Raw genomic sequence first — 18,219 nt, 5'->3', positions numbered from 1 at the left:
AGATTTACCTGGCAATATCTGGGTGAGAATCTATCAGAGTGCTGACAAATCGAAAGAACAGAGAGCCCTTCCATTTCACAAATTCTTCCTGTACAAAGAGAAACCGGCATATTTCAGGATAAATTTTAACATGTAAACCTTAAATGCATCCAGTCACATAGCCACCTGTTGACTTTCCTTTGTATAACATCACATCTGCCAGCTATTATTGGTCTGTCTAGGACATAGGGGCATTCAGAGTATTCACTTCACAACCATCTTGAAATTATACAACATTTGTTAATTCAAAGAAATGTGGAGGAACATGTGGATAGAGCAGCATCAAACTTTCTACTATTTTAGGAAAATGACTCAAAGTACATGGTTTTAATGGGTTGTAGCCACTATTGCCTCTGTGAGGTACAGAATGAATGAAAAAAAAGAGCATGTTAAGTGTACCAAACTACATACAACTTAGTGAAATGCCTTCTTTTTCAAAATCAAATATCACTTTTTCCTTGTCAAAGGTCAAACACATGTATACAAGAAAATCAAATACTCTTTAGAGGTTTGCAATTCATTAAGTTCTTTTACATGCTGAAATATCACATTGGACTCTAAGCAACACTATGTGATAGCCAGCACAAATATTATGATCCTTGTTTTACCAAACAATAAGTATGAGAAACATGGACTTGTTTAAGGTTGAGAAGAATAACAAAACTGGAACTATTTTTCTGACAAATATGCTTTTCTCTACCTGCTGTTTATTTGCAAAAGTGGAATTTTACACTGCTTGACAGGGTGTCTAAAAGAACACCCCAAACAAATATTTGCAAGTAACGAACAAAGTATTTAAAAGGCTTCACTGTGCATTAGAAAAGTGACATTCTAAACCTGAGATGAGGTTAATTATTTTTGAATTGTACTACAAAGCTATCTTATTTATTTCCTATGTAATTTAATATTCCTTTAAGCCAGAACAGTGCTAGAGAGAAAAAAAGACAGTTTAATAACTCTCATACATACCTGCAAAAGGTTGGTAAGTAATATGAGTGTCTGCTTTCGGATAAATGGATCTGAATCCTTCAGGCAGATGGAGATATTAGGAATATACTTGTCTACCATGACAGTGTACCGGATACAAAGATCACACATCACAATGATGACATTGTTTCGAACAGCCACATCTTCAGACACCTCTAGTTCTCGCACAAGGGCTGGGATACTCTTCTTTGCAAGGTCTTCATGCTGTAAACACAGCTTACCTGCCACAGAAGAAAGATGTCTTGACTATATTCTATGATTTCCACCCCCCAATACCAGGGAATGAACCCAGGGCCTGGCCTCATTCTACCACTAACCTACACTCCCAGCCATATTCTATAGTTTTTATTTCATCAAAGTTAAAACATTATGCTCCCAATTACAAAAAACAAAAGCAAGAGCCAGACAAATCCATCCCAAATATTACAAAGTTTAAAGTACTTTAAGGAAAAATAAGCTCCAACAGGGGTTTCATGAGGTACATGATAAGGAATGTTTCTTTACGTTAATAAAGTCAACATTTGAATTTTGTAGTTATCTTCTCACCTGGATAATGATGGGTAAAATCTTACAGATGATTTATTTTACCTCTTAATGGGTTTGAAATGTGAACTAGGTAAGTAGAAAAAAAATGTCAACTCATATTCCTTCTTCATAATTATAGGAAGGTTGCCGAGTTTTGTTTGTTTTGTGGCCTAGGGAATGTTCTGCTCTTATTAACAATTCTTAGACTTTAACAGTAACCAATACCACAAAAAACAAATATCTTATATCTACTGTAAGATATACAATTATACTACAGGAAAAAAAATCAAATTATAGCACAGAACTGTTTTCAAGATAAACAACAATTGAAGTTGATGGAAAAATATACATATAGTTCATCTGCCAGTTTTGGAAAGTATTAAGTAAACCATCTCCTTTTATAAACTGAACTTCAAATTAATCTTTCTATTCCCAGAATGCAGTTTACTAAATGCAGTTCTTGATAAGCAGATTTCATGGTGCTACATTAGGAGTTTAAATAATTATAGGAAGTTATAATTGTAATAAATTCACATAATTCCACTGAAAAACATAAGTCTACTAGAGTGAGTATTTTGAATCTTATAGTCTTGGATAATTACCAACTCAAGGGCTCTCTCACTATGAGCACTTTTTTTATACACATAAGCAGACATTTCCCCACATGTTGTTCTTACCTAAAGTGATGATGGCATGTGCTCTAATCACAGAAGGCATGACCTGAGATGGGGGCTGAATGGCTGAGGCATCACTGGTACCTTGAGATGATGGTACTATAGGAAAGTTTAAAAGCATTTATTGACAGTTCCTCAGCAGTTTACTCAGGCTTAAGAAAGTATGAAACAGAGTATGATTTCAGTGCCTTACAGTGATCCACATCAGCAGAAGAAGCCAGAATGGACTGAATCAGAAGGAACACTCGTTTCTCCACTCTGGCTGGACATAGCTGGGCTATATCTCCTAAGGTAAAAATGTACTTCACCTACAAAGAGAATTGGTTGTGCAGTAAAAATAAGGCAAAAAGAAAATTTACTAGTTAGAGTAACAATATGTCAGTGGGATTCTTTTTTTTTTTTTTCCAACTACACAAACTTTACTATTTTTTGTTTCAGAAAAACACATGACCATTATAAAAATTTAGTCATATTTAATGAAACAAAAATTAGAGTGACCATATAATTTTATCATGTAAAATGATACTCTGTGAGTAAACAGGGATACTATTAATAATTATGTTGCAATAACAGGTATAACACTCATCTATTTATAATCCCACTAAAGATTATCATTGCTTTTGTTCTTTTCAAAATCACATGGCTTTATGTTCGCTTTTCTAATATACTTACCAATCATGCTACTTGGAGTTTGTAATTATAACTTTGAATATGAGTTATACTTTAATGTAAATACATACAAAAATATGCTTAATGTCTATACAAGTAGGCCATTTAAAAATTATCAATGTTATAATTTTTCTCACTCTTCCACATTTAGTAAAAATTTATGTTATGTCTAACCCTTTACTATTATTTACTTGAGTTATGATGAATCCCTTCTATACTCTTGTATACTACTGTATTTCTTTAGGTGTGAATCCAGGCTGAAACAGCATGTAAACCCACTTTACATTTTAAAATATATATCCAAATTGTTCTCTAAGTTTACTGCTTAGACTCCTCCCCAAAACACAGGGACCTGTTTCCTCAGCCCTTGCTACCCTATGTTTACTAATGGCATTTATCTTAGAGGTCAAATTAACACTTCTCTTTCTTTACCCCAAAGATAGAAGAATAACACTAAACAGTAAATGGCAAATAAAAGTAAAAGCTTATTCTAGGGGCTAGGGATGTAGCTCAATGATAGAGCATTAGCCTAGCCCTGTATGAGGCCCTGGATTTCATTCCCAGCACTGAAAAAACAAACAATACATATAAGCTTATGCTAGAGATAAGTGTGGGGGCACATACACCTACAGTCCTAGATACTTGGTTGGGTGAGGTTAGAGGATCACTTGAGCCTAGGAGTTGATACTGGTCTGGGCAACATAGCAAGATCCCATCTTAGAACAACAATAAAGAACCAAAGCAAAGCAAAACAAACAAACAAAAAAACTCAAAATGCTTATTCTAGGGTAGGAAACCCAATAGTAAATGTAGTTGGTTTTAGAGAATATCGAATACACAGTTAACTATCTTAGTGGATTAAAAAATAATTAAGCTCCATTTAAAGAAGTATGAATTAAACAATGTATATAGGGCAAACCTTCACTCTATGTTTTGACTAACAGATAGATTTTAGTGATATATTTAATAGTTGAAAAAATCTTAGGGGATTAACTCACTGATCATAAAAAGCATTTTTCTTCTTGTGGGCAATGGCTCTGCTCAAACAATTGAGAAAAGCAAGACTATCTAAAATCCTGGGTCAACTCTGAACCACACATCATGGCTCACATACCTAAGTGTCCCAAATCCCGGTAATGATACTGTCATTAATGAACATAAACGTACTAGTGCCTCAGGTACAATAGCTTTCTCTCTTACAAATCTAAATTTGGTCTACAATCACTAACACTTATAAGAGTGAAATGAGTAAAGTGAAAACTGAACACAGAAAAGAGATGCTCTTCTAATTTAAATGGATGGGAAAAATAGTTTTAGTTAAAGATGATGGTTTGTACCGAAGGACATCAAAAACCATTTCCTTTATTGGATAGCGTCAGATGCTGAAAATAGAATTATAACAAAACCTATTTTGTTAACAGCCCACTGGCTTGACATGTCCTGACTCACAGGAATCATTTTCATGAAAACAGTTTCTAAAGTAGGAGTACCACAAAATACAACCTTGTTCCTCCAAGGTCATTTGTAAAATCTTTCTTTATATTTTTAGACATTGTAAGGACTGTTGGGAGTCGCCCGGGCTCCAAAGACTAACTTCCCCACCCCCCAGAAAAGCTGTCCAATGGTAATCCCTGCTGGCTCACATGATCCTTACCCACTAATCAGACTAGCCCTGCTGGCTCACATGATCCTAACCCACCAATCAGACTAGCCCTGCTGGCTCACATGATCCTAACCCACCAATCAGACTAGCCCTGCTGGCTCACATGATCCTTACCCACCAATCAGACTAGCCCTGATGACTCACATGATCTTTACCCACCAATCAGAAAGCACCCTATACCAACTGTCAACCATTAAACTGTCATAACTGTCAAACCACCCCCGGCTCTATAAATATGCAGAGCTATTCCTCAATAAATGAGCACTTTCTCCAACAAGCCTTGTTCGTTCTTTCATTGGTGCCGAAACCCGGGAGGGGGAATGCCTCGCTGCTCGAGGGCCCCCTCTCTCAAGGCTTGCCGTCCTTGTCCACTCTTTCGAGCGCTGCTACTATTCACACAACACCCGCTCTTCAGAAGGTGAGTTCCCCTATTGGGTATCCAACTTCAGATGGGCTATACGCAGAGGCTTTGACCGTGATCGCCTGGCAAACCTCTGATGCCCAACCTGGAGGACAGAACGCACCCCACCACGACCTTCACCGTCATGGTGGACTCTGGAAAGCAGTTCGTGAGTGGGAGGTACTGGGGGGTGGAAGAACAGGCACTCCTCTCTCTCTCTCAACCACCCTTGTCCCTCTCCTGACCTATGGGGGCCTCTTCTTCCCTCCCTGCAGACGCCCCCTTATTAAATTCTGCACACAAGATTGGCCTTACATCAATTAGACAATCAAAGTCAATGGCCCCCAGGAGGATTCCTAGATCCTGCAATTCTCAGAGATCTGTTTAACTTCTGTGAGCACTCGAAAAAGTGGAAGGAGATCCCCTACATTGAGGCTTTTTCTCTTCCTCGTTCTCCCTGATCTATTCAGGAAATGAACTCCCTCCCTACTGAACTCCCCCGTTGGCTCTGTCCAACCCCTCAGGTGCTCCCTCTGACCCAGCTGACATCTTTAGTGCCCCCCCAAACTAGGTCCCAAGAGTTTCAATGGGTCCTCCAGGCTTATAGCCTCACTCATCATGATGTATATATATGTTATTGCCTAATACTCTCCTTCTTGAGGAACATACCAGAGTCTGGGAACTTGCCAGAGCCCATGCGGATGAAACTCACCAAGTTAATCCCAATCACCCTCTGGAGCCACTTGCTGCCCCAGATCAAACTCTGACTGGAATTAAAATACACAAGCTGGCATACAGAGTAGGAACCGATTCTCTGCATGTATTATTGCTGGGCTCAAAAAAGCGGCACGTAAGGCAGTCAATTTCCAAAAATTACAAGAGACCCCATCGGAATTTCTGGATTGGCTTACGAAAGCCCTTGAGCAGTAACCTAGATCCTGAAACCCGAGATAGCCGTCATGTCCTTATGACATATTTCCTCTCGCAGAGTAACCCTGACATCCGGGTCAAACTAAAAAAGCTCAAACAAGGCCCTGCCACCCTCCAGACTGAGAAATTTCAGATGCTTGCCCAGGCCCTGCAGGGTGCTTCCTTGGGTCGCCGCCCATCACTGCAGGTCAAAAACACCCCGGGTGCCTGCTTCAAGTGTGGCAAGGAGGGACATTGAGCTAGGGCATGCCCCGCACCTTCACTCCGCATACCCTTAGCCCTAAATGTCAACAACAAGGTCATTGGGGTTCTGACTGTCCTAGATCCCATAAGAGGCCTATGGCCAGGGAACCATCCAACCTTCTGGGCATGGCAATCGAAGACTGATGGAATATTGGGTCCTTGTCCCCAGCTGTAATGATCAATAGACAGGAACCCAGGGTGCAGATTCGAACGCAAGGTTGACTTTCTCCTTGACACTGGGGCTACCATCTCAGTCCTGACAGAATTCTGGGGGCAAACAGTGCCGTCCACCTCTCATATTGTCAGGGTAGGAGGAAAGATAATTTATCCAAAAAAGACTCCCCTATTACTCTGTTCCATAGACAACTTCCCATTCTCTCAGATGTTCCTAGTTATGCCCCAGTGTCCAGTTCCTTTGCTTGGCCGAGACAGTCTCTCTAAATTCAATACAACAATCAATATCCGGGCTCCTGGCATCAGTTAAGCCCCAGAATCTGCCTGTTCATCTTTTCTGGCCCTTTTGGCAGAAGACTGGCCATTCTGCTCCACTTGTAAGGCTGACATGAAATACCATACTAAAAAGAACCCCTTACCTATGAACCTGGTCGACCCAATTGTATGGAATACCCACACTCCCTCCACTGTTTCCTGTTTATCAGTTAACATTCATCTCAAAGATCCTAACACGTTCCCCAATCAGGCTAAATACTTCCTGTCCACAAAAGCTCTTCTGGGCCTACAACCTACTATTCACTACCTTCTTAGCAAGGGGTACCTCCGTCCTGCTCATTCCCCTTACAATATTCCCATACTAGCGGTAGAAAAAGCCCAACGGGTCCTATCGCTTAGTTCAGGACCTACGACTCATCAACACCTCCATAAGGCCCATACATCCTTTGGTTCCCAACCCATATACCCTGCTGTCTCAGATCCCCCACACTGCCACTCACTTCTTGGTCATAGATTTAAAGGATGCTTTCTTCTCCATTCCCCTTGCCCCCGAATCCAAGATTCTTTGCCGTTACCTGGACAGATCCCACCACCAGACATTCTCGACAACTAATCTGGACTGTCCTTCCTCAGGGATTTCGAGATAGTCCACACCTCTTTGCACCCCCAGTGCCCCGAATCCACCTTCTTGCAATATGTTGAGCACCCCACCACAGCCTTTATGGCTACAGTGGCCCTCAGGGACTCCTTTCTTGGGCAGATTTGAAAGTCCTAGTCCTCTCATCTTAAGACTTGGCCCCTAGAGAGACGCTTACCTTACCCTTCCTCTCCCTCTCTCCCTTCCTCTCCCTCTCTCCCCTTTCCGACCCTGGGAGTATCCGGCCTCTCCAGGAGGTATCCCGAAAAGCCTTGGCCAAGGTCTCCCATGGCTCCGGCTCCATCCAGGACGAGAGCTTCAACTGTCAGGATTCGGTAACGACCAATCTCTGCAGCTCAAACCTGCCACGTAGGCACTCCTGATTTTTTGGCTCTAGCGGGGATGCCCCTTTTGCCAATAAATCAGTTTCCTCCTTCTCTGCGTCCTCTTCCCTCCTCCTTACATGGGTAATGTGTCTTCTCTGCCAGTCGACTCTCCCCTACAATGCCTCTTAGACCAAATATAGTACCCAGGCCTGGCTCACTTATCCCTTAGAAAACCAAAGCAGATGGCCCCTTTTTGGGTCCCTGGATCCCTCCATTCTAAGGGATCTCTACAATTACTGTGAGCATTGAAAAAATGGGTAGAGATTGCTTATGTCCAGGCTTTCTTCTTGCTCCGATCCAATCCTGCTCTCTGCACCTCTTGCAAACCTCTACAAATTCTTCTAGCCCATCCAAAGGGCGCTCAACAGATGACACAGTTCTCCTACTTAATTTCTTGGCCTTAAAGGGATATTGGGCCTCTCCACAAAAGGCCCAAATAGCATGTAAAGAGGTCACATATCTAGGATTCTCTATCTCTCAAGGGAAAAAGGCCATGACAGTAGACAGAAAACAGCTTATTGTGTCTATACCTACACCAAAGATATAATCAGGCCAAGGGCCCCCAAGATGAACCCCTACCCTCAGCAGTAGGGAAGCCCTTTACAATCCTTAAAAAGGCCCTCCTCTGGGCACCTGCACTGCATCTCCCTGAACTCTCCCGACCCTTTACCCTCTATGTACATGAGAAACAAGGACAAAGTCTGGGCGTTCTGGGTCAGGAATATGGCCACACATTTGCACCAGTGGCCTACCTATCCAAACCCACCGTCAGGGGCTGGTCCCCAGGCTTCAGAGCCCTAGCAGCGGCCCATGACCTCCAGAAAGAAGCACACAAGCTTACCTTTGGCTTTGTGCTAACCATCTCATCTCCTCACCATCTAAAAGATTTCCTCAGTTACTAGGGGCTGCAGTCACTTCCTCCTTCCAGGGTTCTATCCCTCCTTATCTCATTCCTTGAAAATCCCTCCATCTCTTTTCAGCCCATGCTCTCCAATAAACCCTGCCTCCCTCCTCTCATCTTCTCCCTCACAAGATCCCGTCCACAAATGCCTACAGGTACGATTTTACCCTGCCCTACTACCATTTCTGAGGGATCCCTGCCCTCTTTGGACCTCATCTGGTTCTCAGATGGTAGCTCCTTTATACACAAATAGGTTAAAGTGGTGGGTATGCTGTTGTTTCCCTCTCATCCATCATAGAGGCAAAACCTCTTCCACCCAATACAACCAACCAACAAGCTGAACTCATAGCTGCCACAAGGGCATGCGAGCTAGCGGAGGGAAACCTGGTAACAATGGGCCACTGTCCTCCCTTGGCCGCCTTCGTTCAGAGCGTGGGAGAAGCTGCCTTCTTTATTACAAAGCCCGTACTTTCTTGGTTTGACTAGGGAAAGCTGGGAACAGTGATAGACGTCAGAGAAGCAAGCTGGTTTGGAAAGCTGGGATGTTTTGAAAAAGGTAAAGAGAGAAGCAAGCTGGTTTCATAGACACCCAGGTAGGAGAGAGTTTGAAGAGCAGCCTTAATAGAGAGGGGAGGGAGCTAGATTGGACTAGGAATGAAGAGTGGAATTGAGGGTGTTAGGTGCAGGACAGGCTGGTCTGCAGGGCATGTCAAACAAAGTTAGCTGCAGGATGACCTGTCCTCTCAAACCCTCTGTCTGGTTCTTTATCACCTGTTTGCTTCAAGCCCAAATGCCCATGCCCCTGCTCAAGGCTGAACAATTAACCCCCCTTGTGCCAACAAGGCAGCTTGCAGACCCAGAGACCCCATTAGATTTGGGCTATAAAAACTCCCTGTGCCTGTTCCTTCCCTTTATCATAAAGTTCATTCAGACTCAGGTAGGTAAAAAATTTCTAATCAAGCTTTTAACCAGCTTCTCCTCAGGAATTACCAACTCCTGGCAACTGATGATACCTCCAGTGGAGACCTATGCCAATGGACTGACATCATCATGGATCTGTGGTGGTAAGGAACCTTCATTGATCTGGTTCCTGAAGTTATATCAGTCCTCTCTGTCCTCCTGTGGGGGCTCCCCACTTCCCTCCTATTCTCCCACACCGCCCCATCTCAGTAGGAAGCACGCAGAATGAGTGGATGCCCACTCTCATTTAATAACAAAGAGGGGGGAATGTTGGGAGTCGCCCCGGCTCCAAAGACTAACGTCCCCATCCCCTGAGAAGAGTTGTCCAATGGTGAGCTCTGCTGGCTCACATGATCCTTACCCACCAATCAGAAAGCATCCCATGCCAACTGTCAAACTGTTAAACTGTCATAACTGTCAAACCACCCCCGGCTCTATAAATATGCAGAGCTGTTCCTCAAAAAACGGGCATTTTCTCCAACAACGAGCCTTGTTCATTCTTTCAACGACTAGACCCTATTTCCCCATTTCTATATCCAATGTTCAAATAGCTCAGAAGTTACAATTCTTTTAAAAAGAAAATAAACAAGACTAAAGGCATATGCTATTATTTTCTTACCTTATTATTTCTAAGTTGAACTCTACCAAAATTATAACACACATTGTGATTTTCCTATTGGAATCAGGTTTCTCATAAACTCTTAACTGGATGAAGTGTTCCAACAAGTTTCCCCCCAAATATTAAGTATATGAGATAAAAATACATGCATTATTCATAAAAATTTCTTCTTGAAAAAGAGTGAAGCTCTAGGCTACAACAGCCCTTTTCTTTTTTTAATTGTATCTGAAGTACACATGTAAAATCATCCTCAAAAAATCCCTGCTGATAAAAAAAGAAGAGGAATGAATGGTTAGGAAAAGCAGCTGCTTACCAACAGGTCTTCATCCATGTTCCCTGCCCCATCCTCCTTCAGAACAATGTTGGAGAGGTGGTACTCGCAGGTAGAGAGCACATTCCCACACACTTGCTTCAGTAGTTCCTATGGCAAGTCACAGATCAGCTCTAAAGGATCCCATTCATCTCCCAGACAACCCACCAACCCCAGGTTCTCAGAGTAGCCTCTAGGATCTTCAAATGCGTGAAAAACTCCAACCATTGTTCATATGCAATCTTTACCCTGATTTATCCAAAAACACAATGACATAATTTAAGCAATCTGGCCATGAGAATTGGCTAAGTGAAATTTTCAAAGAACAGTCTATATATCAACTTTCTCTCTACATTTTCCCTACAACAAAAGGCAAATATTTGGGAATATCTAGTGGCTTCATTTGTATTATATCTTTAACAGCAATTACAATTCTTCTAGCATATGCAGGTGGCAAATTAAGTACTGTTAAGTGAACACTTCTATAGTGCACACTTTTAAAGATATACACAAAAAGGACAGTTGCTTTTCTTCTGAAACTTATTAATTAGGAACAAGTTTTCTGTGTTCTTTTCTGTTTATAATAACCTCCAGAGGTCACTGCTAGTGCATATCATATACTTCCAGAGGTCACTGCTAGTATATACTCGGTGCCAAGAGCATGAAAGAATTTTACAATTCATTTTCTCTAGGAGACTGTTCCTAGAGAACAGCTAAGGCTGAACTAAGTGCCTCTACCCCAGTACTTCATGTCACTTGATACATACTTTTATTTTGGAAGTAACTGTTTTATACTGAAATTATGTGTCTGGGATATGTCTCTCCCACTGCATAAAGGTACTTAAGAAAAGACTCTGTCTTAACCATCATCTAGTACATAGAAGAACTAACACAACATGGTACTCAATGCTTGTAAAGTTGTAGGAAAATCACTGTTATGCATAAAATGCTTTTAAATCTGACTTGGCCTCAAATGTTTCAAAACTGTTATCTTTACTACCTTTAAAAGAACTACATCTAAGATTTTAATAAGACTGAACAATCTGGATCACAATGTTGACCAAGGAGAGCTTTATCTTGATGAAGAGACAAAGACCTCAAGACTTTTTATAGTTCCCAATATCCCACTATGTAGATAATTCATTTTTCAGTTAGCACTGGTAAAAGAAACACTGGGAAAGTATCAAAGATCTGAGTTATAGTCACAGCTCTACCATCAGTCAGCTGTGTGCCACTGAAAACTGCAGGATCACAGTCATATCTGCCATAATTTCCCCCCATCATTCTCTCCTTATTCTTTCTAGAAACACCAAAGCACCAACTACAATTTTAAATGCTATTCAAATGTGTTCTTTCCAATGTTTCTTATTTAAAAGCTTTTCATACAATTTCTTTGGTTTTCAGATAACAGGCTAGAAAAATAATAATTCAAGTATCCCTTTTAATAATATAATTGTTGAAAGCCAGACACTAGAAAAACACCAGATACCATTTACATAAGAAACAGCTCAAGAATTGTTTTTTTTTTTTTTTTTTTTTAAGCTAACTGCATTCCAATCACTTTTAAGGTCACAAACAAAAATGTCACAGTACATTGGTGTATTAGATTTGTTATTATAAGTAGGAAATGTAGCATTAATTATGGACTTTCTCATAAGACCTTATACAAGAAAAGAAAGCATAGGAAGTTAGCTCAGATGAAGAAAGCAGTTTTCTGTAAAACTTAGATACACTTCAGAAATTATTTAAATTAACTTATAACTTTCATAATCATTACTAATAGTCCTCATCTCTAAATGTTTTTATTACAAATAGCACTGTTTGTGAGTATACCTCATGATAAAAGCAGAAGAGACAGCAGCGCTGGAGGCATAGTTCATTGGTAAGAGCAGTTGCCTAGCATACTGAAGGTCCTGGGTTCCAACCCCAGCACCACATAAAAAGAAAAAAGGCACGCTTATGATTTATTAGGGATTTTTTAAAATATTTATTTTTTAGTTTTAGGTGGACACAATATTTTTATGTGGTGCTGAGAATTGAACCCAGTGCCTCACACATGCTAGGTGAGCATGCTACCATTTGAGCCACATCCCCAGTCTCTTATTAGAGATATTAATATGGATGTCTTTAAGGGGTCAAAGTAACTCTCTGCCTTACATAAATCATTGATTTGGAATTTATGACTATGCACCATTAGGTATAGGCTGTAGGGAACTTCAGGGACAAGATAAAAGATACTTACTTATATCTGGAGCCAAGGAGAGAATCATGTCTTGATTAGTCTATGTTCTTGGGGAAAGTCAGCTGCTAGTCACATAAGCATTGCCTTGTTGTACCAAAAGCTACTGGGGACTACACATCCTTAGTGTCCCATATTTATAGAGACACTCTTCAAACTTCAAAACAAACAGTAACAGGTCCAAATACAAATAAGTTGAAAACATATCAGAGCAGTGTGTAACATCATACCTGTTCCTCCACTGGTGTCTTTGCAGATGCTCTACAAAGTCTTTGCAAAGTGTCAACAGCTGAACTGATCAGCTCTAGGGACCACTGAAATCCATTCAGCTTACACTTGACAACATCTAAGAAGGAGAACCAAATTCTACAAGTTAAACTGCTTAAAAAAAACCCAAAATTTACACACACACACACACACACACACACAAAATAAATAAAATAAAATAAACTGAAATTAATAGCACCAACAAGAAAGATTGTCTAATAGACACTCACCAATCACCTTGTCCCGGGTGCTCGTAGGAAGATGCTTAGCAATATGCCCAATGACACACAGGATATGTCCTAAGGTATTTGAATTGGGATTCTGCTGACTAGAGGAAGGGTAGGGGAAATACCAAGATAGAACCAAATTAACCATTGTGCTTTCAACTAAATATATTTTCTTTTCTATCATTAATACTAGAGGAAGTAAGGTAGATACATGGCTTAAAGGATCATGCTGTAGTTACCTGTAGGCACTTACTGAACTTAGGGAAAAGTAAACTGCTTTAAAGTGAGTTTCATTTTGTTTGTTTTATGCCAAGGTTTAAAGAAAATATTTCTATATTAAAAAAGTTATTATTATGAAAGAGCCCACTTTCCTAATGTATGAGTTTGTAAGAACCTTCAATTTCCACCACTGTCTACATTGTAAACATTCGAACCTGCTGATTTTCTCCCAGGACTGTATAATTTTGGTGTAGTCCAGCTTGGTTGATGAGCAAGCAATTTTGGAAAGCAGCATCCAGGCTGGTGCAGAATGTTCTGTGCCAGTGTGAGATATCATATTGTTTATAAAAGTGGATGAGAATTTATCTTTTTTGGACCAGATATAAAAAGCCTTATTTAGATAGCGGCTGGAAAACAAAAACAAAAAAGAAAGCAGAATTGTAACTACAAATAAACAAAACTGTTTAGATCAATCCCTCACTGAAAGGGTAGCAATATCTGCTGTTCTAGGATTCCACTGCAACATAAAACATCCATGTAGATGGTCTAGCTAGTAGTATATCTGATAACAAACTTTGTTTTTCTTATAGAATAAGTTGTATTTGCTTTTCTCCCTTACAAAATAGTTATTTTCAAATGAATAAAATTTCATAATTGAGACCCTTCTTATCCTCATTCCATCCACAAATTCCATACAAACCTAAAGGATAGGTTACCATAATGGATATATCCAGAATTTATAGCTATAGTGATAAAAACATAGAAATACTATCCTTTTGTTTTTTCCACTGGAAGGATTGAAAGAAATCACATCCTAGTATTTAAATATGATTATAATAAAAGAGGTAAAATCTCAATTCACAATAGCTACATTGTGGAACCAACCTAGATACCCTTCTGTTGATGAATGGATAAAGAAATTGTGGTATATATACACAATGGAATATTACCCAGCATTAAGAGAATAAAATCATGGAATTTGCAGGTAAATAAATGGAGTTAGAGAATATAATGCTAAGTGAAGTAAGCCAATCCCCCAAAATCACATGCCGATGTTTTCTCTGATATAAGGATGCTGATTTGTAATGGGGATGGGAGGCAGCGTGGGAGGAATAGATGAACTTTAGATAGGACAAAGGGGAGGGAGAGTGAGGAAGGGGGCATGAGGATAGGAAAGACAGTGGAATGAGACATCATTTCTCTAAGTACATGTATGAAAACAAATGGTGTGACTCTACTTTGTATACAACCAGAGACATGAAAAACTGTGCTCCGTTTGTGCAATATGAATTGAATTGCATTCTGCTGTCACATAACAAATTAGAAGAAATAAAATTTAAAAAAGAGGTAAAATCTGCTGTAACCTATTAATATCACTTAGAAACAGATTTCAAAACCTTTAAACATAAAATTAAAAATGCTTCTGGAGGCTGGGTCTGGTTTACTATATTAAGTGGTTTTACTATAAGGCAACCAACAGAATGAGGAAAAAATTCTCTGAACCTCCTTGAAGTCTCAAATCTGGCTCCTCTGACAACTTACTCTCTTATATGTGAAGTACTTCTCATCTCACTCCTCAGCCACACCCCCAAGTCAATCATTGACAGTACCCATCTAGTTAGAATGAGAAACAATAACAACAAAACAACAGAATGAGATTCAATAAATGCTAACCAAAAAGTACAAATGACTGTCTCCTAATGTCAAAATCAATAGTCAGTAAACTTATTCTGTTTTATTTGGTATCTCTTAGAGGTATAAACTATTATTAGTCACCCTTATAACTCTGCTCTACCTAGTGGATCACTTTTATTTCCCTTCTCTAATCTCTTTCATTCTAATCACTTTAATTGCTGATTTTGAAAAGCTCTATTCCTAGTCCTGTTTTCTCTTACCTACAAGCTTATTCTATGGATCTCATTCATTACAATGAACTCCCCTCTCACATGTGATCAAGCATCCAAGACTACATTCAAAATTGGACTCCCATCTCCAGCCCTCCTCCTGGTCCCCACCTGACCTTTCTTTCTATACCTCAAGTCAATGGCACCTGAAACAGTCATTTTCCTTAGAGAATTTGTGGAGCCTTCACACCTCTTAGGCCTTTGCATTGCTATTTCCTACCTGGAAATCCTCAGTACTATGGTTGCCTGATTAATTCCTACATGTTCCCCAATATTTAGCTTATGCTACCACTTCTAGGAAGCTATCTACTATGGTTTCCATAAGGTTTGAATGTGCCCCCCAGAATTCATAGGAAGCTTAGTCCTCACCATGGAGGTATTAAAGGTAGTGGAACTTTTACCACAGAAGTAAGGTAATGAGGTCATGGGGTCACCACCCTCAGAAGGGATTAATACTGGTCTCTCAAAGTTAGTTCTCACCAAAGCAAGTGGTTACAAAAAAGAGGAAGTCTGGCCCCTGAATCTCTTTGGCTTCCTGTCTCCTCATGTGATTTTCTATGGATGCTCTTGCCTTTGTGATGTCACCTACCACAAGGTCCTCACCAAAGGCTAAAACTGGTGGGGCCACTTGATCTTGGACTTAAGAACTATGAGCTAAATTAACCCCCCCCCCTCTCTCTCCCTCTCTCTCTCTCTCTCTCTCTCTCTCTCTCTCTCTCTCTCTCTTTTGGTGTTGCTGGGGATTGAACCCAGGGCCTTGTGTATGCGAGGCAAGCACTCTTCCAACTGAGCTATATCCTCAGCCTTCACCTCTCTTCTTTACAAAGTATTCAGCCACAAGTATTTTGTTATAGCAACAGAAAATGGAAAAAACACCACCCTAAGGTTGAAAGAAAGAAGAGAAAGAAAAAGGAGGGAGAAGGATGAACAAAGAAGAGACAAAGGAAGAGGGAAAGCAGGAGGAAATCATAAAAATGCTACATGCCCTTCCTCTGTGCTTACTTTCTTCCAAAGTGGGTGTAATTTACTTTCTACTAAAATCATGATTTTACTTTGTTTTGGAATTCCCACTGGATTGAGAGCAACCTGAGAGGAGCAAATGAGTTGAATTCTTCTCCAACACTTAAAGTGCTTAACAGTGCTTCTGATTTTTAAAACAGATTCCTAAGATCAGTGGCTCTCATGCCTTTTCATCTAAGAATCCTTTAAATTCTTTTCCTTTTGTTTTTTGGGTGGCACTGGGCCTCAAACATGCTAGGTAAACGCTCTACCACTGAGCCTGGAAAACGAGGTCCTCAAATTACGTTTTCAACTGAGTAAATTCAGAATTTCCTCTTCTATTTCTTTCTACTCTCGAGCCTAATCTTTACCAACTCTACCACTTCTGCTTATAAACAGATATGAAGCTGTCTTCTCTCCTCATTTCTACTGCCTCCATCTTAACTCAGACCCTCATTGTCTTTGACTTCAATCACTTTAACATTGGCCTGTGTTCTTAGATTCCAGTCAGTCCTCTTGATCACTGTGCACAAGGCCATTCTTTATTCTTCCTAAAATATGAAATCTGGCATTTCTCCTCCACTTTTAAGTTCATTGTCAGCCTCCCTGCTGCCACCTTGCTTTGAATATAAAATCAAACTTCTTGGTGTGCTATTTTATAACGAATTTCAACTGGGGCCTAGCTCCACACCCAGGGTCCTACCTGGCTACTGACATTCTGTGGTGCTGGTACAGTGCATACTTGCACACTATATGCATCCAGTGATGTCCTTTTAGTCCTGAGTAGCTTTCAAAATTCAACTTAAAGATCACCTTTTCTGTAAAGCTCTTTCTCCATGACCATTTCTTGATATTCTAGCAATACTTTATTCAAGAGATTAACATAACATTCGGTCTATAAATGTTTACAGAACTTCTATTCCATCAACCTTGCTGTTCTTAACAGTGCTTCTGATTTTTAAAACAGATTCCTAAGATCTGTGGCTCTCATGCCTTTTCATCTAAGGACCCTTTAAGTTCTTTTCCTTTTTTTCTTTTGTTTTTTGGGTGGCACTGGGCCTCAAGCATGCTAGGCAGATGCTCTACCACTGAGCTGCACCCCTAGCCCAGAACCTCTATAAATTCAAAATTACTGACCATCTCAAATAATTTGTCTATGAGAATTACTGTTGTTATTATTTGAGGATTATTATTGTCATATTAGAAATTGAAACCTAGAAATTTAAAAAATTGATTGATTTAAAATGACAACACTGTATGTTTATATATATGATCTATGCAATCAACAAATATTTTAAAATTTGTTTACCCTAAGTATACATATGAAAACACAAATGGTGTGACTCTACTTTGTGTACATATATAGTATTTAACAAAAATAACGTTTTTCCCAAACCAAATAAACTTAATGAGATCGAAAAGGTTAAGAATGTAAGAATTAAGTTCTGTTTTCCTGGAACCTGAAACTCATGTAGAAGTTGAAAACAACTCCCAGAAATGCCCACTGATCATCTGGTTGCTCTACGAAAACAACCCCTCCCAGAAACCATGCAATGATTGGCTATGCTGTATGTGAAGTCCCTTCCCTCTCCAAGGAAAGTATATAAGCTCTGCATAAGCTGTTCCCGGGGCTCTCTCTTTCTGCTCTATTCAAGTGAGCTCTGAGGCCCAGCATGCTGGAAAGACCCCCAATAAACCCTTTGCTGTTGCATGAGACAGTCTCTTAGTGATCTCTTCCTCCGATGCTCGCCTGACCTTTACATCTGGAGGCCCCAGCGAGATCCGGCAGCGGCGGAAGAAAGACCGCTCCTCTCGGGGTAAGTAAGGCGCCTCTTTCCGGTTTCAGGTTAGGGCTTGGCAAAGTGGCTGTCGGTGAAGAGCGTGAGCTCTCTCCAACAGTGGCTGACAGACGTGTCACAGGGCCATAGGACACATCCCTGGGGGACCCCCCAGAGGACTCGGGAAATTGAG

The 18,219-nt window shown here is 40.3% G+C and overlaps 1 protein-coding gene across 1 annotated transcript in view; it reads right to left on the bottom strand.

The window, feature by feature from the left end:
• Ncapd3 (non-SMC condensin II complex subunit D3) overlaps window positions 1-18,219 on the bottom strand; it is an 82,273-nt gene that overhangs the window by 18,904 nt on the left and 45,150 nt on the right. Inside the window, exons 18-25 of the mRNA XM_076846148.2 lie at window positions 13,561-13,752; window positions 13,130-13,227; window positions 12,863-12,978; window positions 10,397-10,504; window positions 2,419-2,533; window positions 2,229-2,324; window positions 1,009-1,247; window positions 9-88 (exon numbers count right to left, since the gene is read on the bottom strand). Of these exons, the coding sequence (XP_076702263.1) occupies window positions 9-88; window positions 1,009-1,247; window positions 2,229-2,324; window positions 2,419-2,533; window positions 10,397-10,504; window positions 12,863-12,978; window positions 13,130-13,227; window positions 13,561-13,752 (1,044 nt within the window). The remainder of the gene's footprint in view (window positions 1-8; window positions 89-1,008; window positions 1,248-2,228; window positions 2,325-2,418; window positions 2,534-10,396; window positions 10,505-12,862; window positions 12,979-13,129; window positions 13,228-13,560; window positions 13,753-18,219) is intronic.

Source organism: Callospermophilus lateralis, chromosome 2 (genome assembly GCF_048772815.1).
Source record: "Callospermophilus lateralis isolate mCalLat2 chromosome 2, mCalLat2.hap1, whole genome shotgun sequence".
In the NCBI taxonomy this organism is placed as follows: Eukaryota; Metazoa; Chordata; class Mammalia; order Rodentia; family Sciuridae; genus Callospermophilus; species Callospermophilus lateralis.
This window is presented reverse-complemented; position numbering and strand designations above follow the sequence as displayed.